The 7,358-nt window shown below is 37.0% G+C and overlaps 1 protein-coding gene and 1 long non-coding RNA gene across 6 annotated transcripts in view; one reads left to right on the plus strand and one right to left on the minus strand.

Moving 5' to 3' along the window:
* The window catches only part of LOC107708362 (RIMS-binding protein 2-like), a 55,370-nt gene that overhangs the window by 28,275 nt on the left and 19,737 nt on the right, over nt 1-7,358 (plus strand). For 3 of the 5 annotated variants that reach the window (XM_016512562.1, XM_016512563.1, XM_016512560.1), the window contains 5 exons: nt 3,213-3,263; nt 3,744-3,764; nt 5,064-5,241; nt 6,278-6,426; nt 7,215-7,294. In XM_016512562.1, coding sequence (XP_016368048.1) covers nt 3,213-3,263; nt 3,744-3,764; nt 5,064-5,241; nt 6,278-6,426; nt 7,215-7,294 — 479 coding nt within the window. Of the gene's footprint in view, nt 1-2,180; nt 2,231-3,212; nt 3,264-3,743; nt 3,765-5,063; nt 5,242-6,277; nt 6,427-7,214; nt 7,295-7,358 lie in introns of all 5 variants that reach the window. The other 2 variants (XM_016512564.1, XM_016512561.1) reach the window with 2 other exon arrangements.
* LOC107708365 (uncharacterized) lies at nt 720-2,127 on the minus strand. Its single transcript, XR_001636355.1, has 3 exons — nt 1,407-2,127; nt 1,152-1,182; nt 720-916 (listed from the first exon to the last, which is right to left on the minus strand). It is a non-coding gene; the product is annotated as an uncharacterized LOC107708365 (long non-coding RNA).

Consider the following 7,358-nt stretch of genomic DNA (forward strand, 5'->3'; position numbering starts at 1 on the left):
ATATTCATTTAAACGCTGCTCTCAGCAGCGTCAGTATGTTCGCTAAACCGCTGCTTGTGTATATCGAAGTTGTTTTTACCTCTAAACTACCTGCAAAACTACAAAACCACACTCTACTGGTTCGGTATGAAGGTATTTTTGGTGCAAAACAACTGAGCGTCCGTGACAGCGGAATTTGTAGTTGTAGAGGATAGCCACAGATGTGTATCAGTAAATCTGAAGTCACAGACAAAAGTTGCAAACTTGTAGATATTTTTTTCTCTTCCACAAACACAACACAACAGTTACACCTTCTTGAATCCTTCACTGCATGTGCACAAATCCAATTCCACGAATCACAAATCAAGAAACTCGTATGCTCACGTTTTGCTACTATTGCTGCAGTGAATATGGTGCAAAACACATTCACACACCTGCACCAAAAAATGTGAAGTCACGGACGAATTTTGTACATCCGCAAATCAGTTTGTGAATTCTTGCAATGAGATTTGCACGGCTGCTACGAGTCTCAAACACTGTTTTTCGCTTGCAAATGACAAGTTTCACGCTCTCTCCCTTTTGCACCACCTATCTGTGTGAAAAATGGTGCAAATGGTGCAAAAGCATCTGTAGAGGCAACGGCGGGCACTGTTCAGAGAGCAGAGAATATCGGCCAATCAGAACAATCAGAAGAGGCGCCTGAAACACGCCCCCTAGTTACGTTGGTAAACAGTGTTTCTTAGTTAGGTTGCAATGCAGTTGTCTAAATGAACACTATATTCTCTGAAACTGTTGTAGTAACCAGGTAAGCGAAGGGTGCGGAAGCATGTGGATGAAGTGGGATATTCCGCTCGAACCACCTCCACTTTCATGCTAGCCATGGGTATCTCCCATCCAACCCAAAATTTAACAAGCTGTTTCAGCTGCTCTTGGGACACTGAAAATATAAAGAGCCAAATCACAAAACAAGGATTCTCAAAGGAATGAAAACTGAGATAACTAAAGTAATTAGTAATCCTACCCAACACTGAGAGTAATAATTACTAGGCAAATTACCTACTATAGATTGCCTGCTGTAAATTACCTTTAGTTTACTATAGTAGGCTATCCCAATAAAAATTACTATTCACCAAAGAAAAAAAACATGGTACCCTTGGTTTTAACTTACTCACCTGCGAAGATGCACCCTGATCTGTCATTTTTCTATAAGGTAAAGCATAACAGAATACAAGGAATAAATCGTTATATTAGACAGTGTAATTTAATACGAGACGATTGAATAGCAAACTTAACAGTGCAGGTAGGCTAACGTTAGCTTACCTTTCGTGAAATAAGATTTGTTAATCTAACTAAGAAACACTGTTTACCAACGTAGCTATATTTAAGCTATAAACAAATGATTTCAGAAAGAAAAAATACCCACGTACCTTTTTTGATACTTGTCGCTGTCAAGATGCTCGCAGCTCGCGATTTTTCGGGGTTGTGGCTAAAACTAGGGGGCGTGTTTCAGGCGCCCAAATGAGCTCTTCTGATTGGCCGAAATTCTCTGCTCTCTGAACAGTGCCCGCCGTTGCCTCTACAGATGCACAAATCACTTTTGCACCATTTTTCACACAGATAGGTGGTGCAAAAGGGAGAGAGCGTGAAACTTGTCATTTGCAAGCGACAAAACAGTGTTTGAGACTCGTAGCAGCAGATTCACGCCGTTGTAGTTATGCACTTGTGTTTGTGCTAGAAAAAGCATCCAAGAAAAAAAAATATATGTAAGAAAACATTCTACAAGCGTGCAAATCTCATTGCAAGAATTCACAAACTGATTTGCGGATGTACAAAATTCGTCCGTGACTTCACATTTTTTGGTGCAGGTGTGTGAATGTGTTTTGCACCATATTCACTGCAGCAATAGTAGCAAAACATGTGAGCATACGAGTTTCTTGATTTGTGATTCGTAGAATAGGATTTGTGCACATGCAGTGAAGGATTCAAGAAGGTGTAACTGTTGTGTTGTGTTTGTGGAAGAGAAAAAAATATCTACAAGTTTGCAACTTTTGTCTGTGACTTCAGATTTACTGATACACATGTGTGGCTATTCTCTACAACTACAAATTCCGCTGTCACGGACGCTCAGTTGTTTTGCACCAAAAATACCTTCATAGTTCGGCTTCATTTGCACATCTCATAACCGTGTCTTCTTCTATTAGACTGCAGTCCGGAGTGCTGAATTGCAGCCTTGCGCTACAGCACCACACTGGTAAAACTGCATTATTGCAGGCCTTTTACATTATGTCATATGAGATCAAACGACTTTTCGTTTAATATTTGTCTGCAATTTTTTCTGTCAACAATGTTGACTAATCATTTCAGTCTTAATTGTTAGTTTATGATATAAAAATCTTTAAACTGTAAAAACTTCTAGCTATGAAATTGGATTTAGCAAGACAAAGGAGTTTGAAATGAATGCTTTTCACAGCACAGATCGCTACCATGAACCAGTTCAGTTCCTCGCACCATCTTATTCATCATAATTTCATCAGTTATTTATTATATCATATCTAATGATCATGACACACCATAATTTTTTTCCAGTCCAGTGCAGAAGTTGACGTAAGAATAAGGAAATATTCTTCTGACATGGCAGCAATAGATATTCTGGCATAGTAGGGCTGGATAAAATCAGTGCAGTCACATAATAGGATCATGGCTGCAGAACTGTTTGCTTTTCTTTGTGTCTGCGGCCTTTCAGGAAGGAGCAGCGACAGGCAAACAAAGCAATTAGAGCCGACAGCAGACACCGCATCAGTGCAGATCCCTAGGGAGGGGTTTGACAGAGCTTTTACCTCACTAACATACACGACACAGGCATATATGCACAAATGACTTGCTGATACAACTTGCATGGCAATCATAGCCTGTCTGTATCTTTCAATTTCCTGTTTGCCTACAAACAAAGAGTTTTCACTGTAATTTTACTCACTTATGAGTAACTGCTGTGAACTGTGAACACAGTTTTGCCCTTCAAATACCGAATTTCCCCTCTGGGATCAATAAATCTGTCTGAAATTAGATGAAGTAGCTTTGCCAACCAAATCCTGGCAAATCTAAGATTTGATCAATGTGAAATTATAATGTCCTACTGACGTTGCAGTTACTTTCTGAGATTTGGGTTCATCGGGTTTGAGTGAATGGAATCGCATTTGTACAGCTATTCTAAATATGCTATCTCTTATTTTCAGGTTCAGGCTGAAGCTGAAAAAGAGCACGAAGAAGTGGTGCATCTGCTAGAGGTAAAATATAATCTACTTGCTTTCCTTCTGTCCTATGGCATCCTACTAAAGCCTAATTTACACTCCTGGCTTGGTCAGCAGAGTCTGCCGTTCGTGCAAAAAGAAACTGTCTACCCAAATTATATGATAAACATAGAAGGGACCGATGCAACCTCATGTGTTTGATAAAAGACCTCCGTGTCTGACAGTCAGTCCAGTCTGAGAAGCTTCTGCTTGTCACGTACTATCAGCTTGACTTTCGAGGAGAACGTATACCCCCTATGGGGCGTCCTTCCAGAGTTTCCTTTTTTTTATGACCTTCATAATTTTTGCCTTTTCCCATTTTTAATATTGTTTTTTTTATACCTTGCGATTTTGTTTCAAGCCGATCAGTTTATCCTTTTTTTCCATAGTTGAATATTTTGTTTGTTTTGTGATATTTTTCATCTCTGACCCTTGTCATTCTGATTTATATATTTTTTTCCTTTTGTGTTTAAACAGAGCCATATGGACAAAATGCAGGTACACACACTCACTCATTCAGAGATTCTTTTGTAACCTTCCATTTCAATTTTTTTTTCTCATGGGAGGCATACAAATAACATGCACCATGGCACTTTAAAATAATAATTCACCCAGAAATAAAAGTTTTTGTCATGGTTTACTCATTTCAAACCCATCTGACTTTCTTCCAAAGGAACATTTTTGATGAATTTATTAATATTTTCTTCCATACGAGTAAATTGAAGCTTTTCGGCTTCTAATAGGACACAAAAATATTATAAAAGCATCATAAAAGTGGTCATTATGATTTATGCTGCTTGTGCATTCAAATTTTTGAGACCATAGTTATGGCTTTGTGGGAAGAACAGACTGAAATTTAAGTCATTATGAATAACATGAGGGATGAGTAAATAATGACAGAATTTAAATTTTTGGGTGACCGGTCCCTTTAAAATCATTGCATTATTATTTGTCCTTTGAGTATCTTTGCTGCTACACTCATCTTTGTGGCCGTGAATTGTTGCTGCTAAAGAGTTAAGAGTTTAACAAACAAAATGAAGTTTCCATCAGGTCAGGTCTTCTTTGCATCAGATCTTTTGTTGTTGGGGTGAAACTAGGACCTGATGAAATTATGTGACTGTATCGGTATTAAGGTCTGGTTAGATAATACACTTAAACGCACACACACAGAGGTTATTTAAACCTCTAATGCCTTTGCCACTAAAAAGTGTCTCTGTTTTTTGCAGTGTCTCATGCATGACACAGTGTTCTAAAAACAAGGTTCTCAAGTTAAAACTAGGGATGTGTGCCACACAACTAATTCATTATTGTTTAAAGATTTTGTATTTTGTAAATTGTGTGTATGCCCCTTAGGATATCAGAATAAATCGGCTTCTAATAGAGGAAAAAATAATTCCCATAACATGTTGTTATTGTCACAGGCTGTGCATCCGATCAAACTTTACAGCATTTTGTCACAAATTTATGTAATGCTGGGTCATATGTCTAATAGCAGGGATTTTAATACTGTATTTTGCCCAGTGTTTGTTCAATATTTTAGGCTGGGAATCACTATGCTGCTATATATGCGTTTACAAAATAGTCAGTTTTTCTTTTCAGCCATGTCATGTTAATAATTTTAGATATTGTTGGGTGTAATTTTGCATATTGCTGGTTCCTATAACAAAACCATTTGAGAACTACTGCTACAGTTCAGTGTATTTCATCTGTGTTTTTATTCCTGTGTATGATATAAATGATTTTATTTCATCGTTTGTGCATTTCTTTCTTGTATATTCCTTACCCTGACTCTCAAAGGTCAAGGTTCATGACTTAGAGCAGAAATGCCGGACACAGAGTGAGCAGTGCAATATTTTGTCGAAAGAACTGGAAAAATATCACCTGGGGTCAGACGTGGAGGATACACTCGACGCTGACTCACAGGAGAAAAACTTGTGCAACAGTTACAACAGCCTGCAGCGCCAGGCCGAAAAAAGTGAGTGAAGCATTTTTCAGACAGATGGGGGTGTATTTTCTCCCACGAACCACAGACATTTCAGAATCTTGTGAGCAGTTTTTATAACACCTTTCTAGAATTTCTGGCATTTCTTAAAATGCCCCTAATTTAAATAAAAATGCCTTGTTTTTTTTGTTTTTTTGCTTATCAGCCTTTTTCATGCAGCACATTGCATTTATCTCATACATTAATGTACTATGGTAAAATCATAGTGCTTTTTGTAAGGGGGAACATTCAGGATGCATAATATTTTTTAGTAAATAGAGTGCTGCAAAGCAGCAAAAAAAGATTTTTCCATTGTTTTTTGAATTATTGCAGAAAACAAGCTTTGTGACCAACAAAAGTTTATGATACTTACATGTTTTGTGCATCATGATAATCTTTACAAATTAACACAACTTTAATGATTTTTTAAAAACATTTTTTAAGCCTAAATACAATCACCATAAGCTAGACCTTATTTCATGCATTTAACCAAAAATCCATTCAAAAAAGCCTACTGTCTTCAGGATGATGGAACCAGAAGTGCTAAAATGCTAACTCGTTTTGGCATAAAAAAAGGAATCATCCCTGCAGCACTCTATTCTTAAATACTAAAAGAATACTACTACTAATAATAATAATCATTATTATTATCATTATTAGAAAAACTGTTGGAAGGTGAATATTTATTATGGATTTATTTTTTTAATGATGAAATTGTGAAATGATTAAATGTTTGATACTGCCAGTGCCAACCATTAACCTCTAGTGATATGTTTAATAAATATTTTAATTTAATATTTTAAATTACAGATGTTATTACTTAATGAATGCATGCGTAAATAAGTAAATCATATATTTTAACACATCATTTTAATTCCTTTCATTTTAAATAAATATATTTAATTTAATTGCCTTCTCATTTGCCTAATGTTATTTTTTTTCCACAGCCTTATTTAAATCCATTTGTTTAGATCCATCCTATTGTTCAGTGATCAAAGTCATTGATTTCCATTATAACTCATGCTTGCAGGTGATGAGAGATCTGACAGATCTCCACTGGTCTCAGAACTGCCCATAGTACAGCAACACAAGACAGACAAGCCAGAGCAGCTGTCGGTCAAACCCACCGTCCAAACCCAGAGTCGATCCAGCAGCCCCATGCAAGCATCCCTCTCAGAGGTTTGTCATGCGTCTCAGCTACACTGTGATCATTCTGTTAACTGGTTGCTGCGAGCAGATCTGTTTATCTGTCTGTATTTTACTCAAGAGAAAAGAAATATGCTAATTTCATGCTTTTTCAGAATAATTGGTCTCTCTCTCTATAATTAGATCCATAAATGACCTCATATCAGATGTTGAATATTGTCTGATGCTTTAGGAAAGAAAGTCAGTTGTTTATGTGAAAACTCAATCCACTATTCCACTGAGAGCTTAGATGCCCAAATAATGGAGTCACAAAATTCATTTAATAATTTGGTGAAGTGTGTAATTGTTTTGATGTTAAACTATTTTCTCCTCTCTCAACTGTAAACCATTTGTATGTTGATTTTGCAAAAACATTGTATTGTGTAAACACCTTGACTCGATGCTGCTATCAAAAAAGATGTTTGAGCATCTCAGCCAGCTTAACAGCACAATTGGCTCAACCATTGACAATGGCAAAACCGGTTTGAAAACACTATCACCACCAAAGAAATTACACGCTTCAGCCTTATATTTTCCCTGGGTGTGAGATTGACATCAATGCAAATAGGTAATAATCATGTCCGCTCTGTGCACTTAATCATACATGAATCAAATCATCCATGAACACATTGCATGCACTGTGCACATTGGGAGCAGGACTGGAAAAAATGGATGTTATGTAATGATCCTCACACAAACCCTGGCATAGTACATTCACGTTAGGATATTCAGTGTGGAAAAGATCAGGATCAAGTGTGTCAGCTGATTTCCTCTGTCCGTAGATGGACAATGAGGTGAGCCCAGCTCCGAGATCCAAGACAAGATACACAGGCCAGGTCCGTCTCTGCACTGCCCGATACAGGTATATTTCTTACCTATTTTATCCAAATTGATATATATATATATATATATATATATATACTGTG

The sequence above is a fragment of the Sinocyclocheilus rhinocerous genome, unplaced genomic scaffold (genome assembly GCF_001515625.1).
Source record: "Sinocyclocheilus rhinocerous isolate Xijiao unplaced genomic scaffold, SAMN03320098_v1.1 scaffold1136, whole genome shotgun sequence".
Lineage (NCBI taxonomy): Eukaryota > Metazoa > Chordata > Actinopteri > Cypriniformes > Cyprinidae > Sinocyclocheilus > Sinocyclocheilus rhinocerous.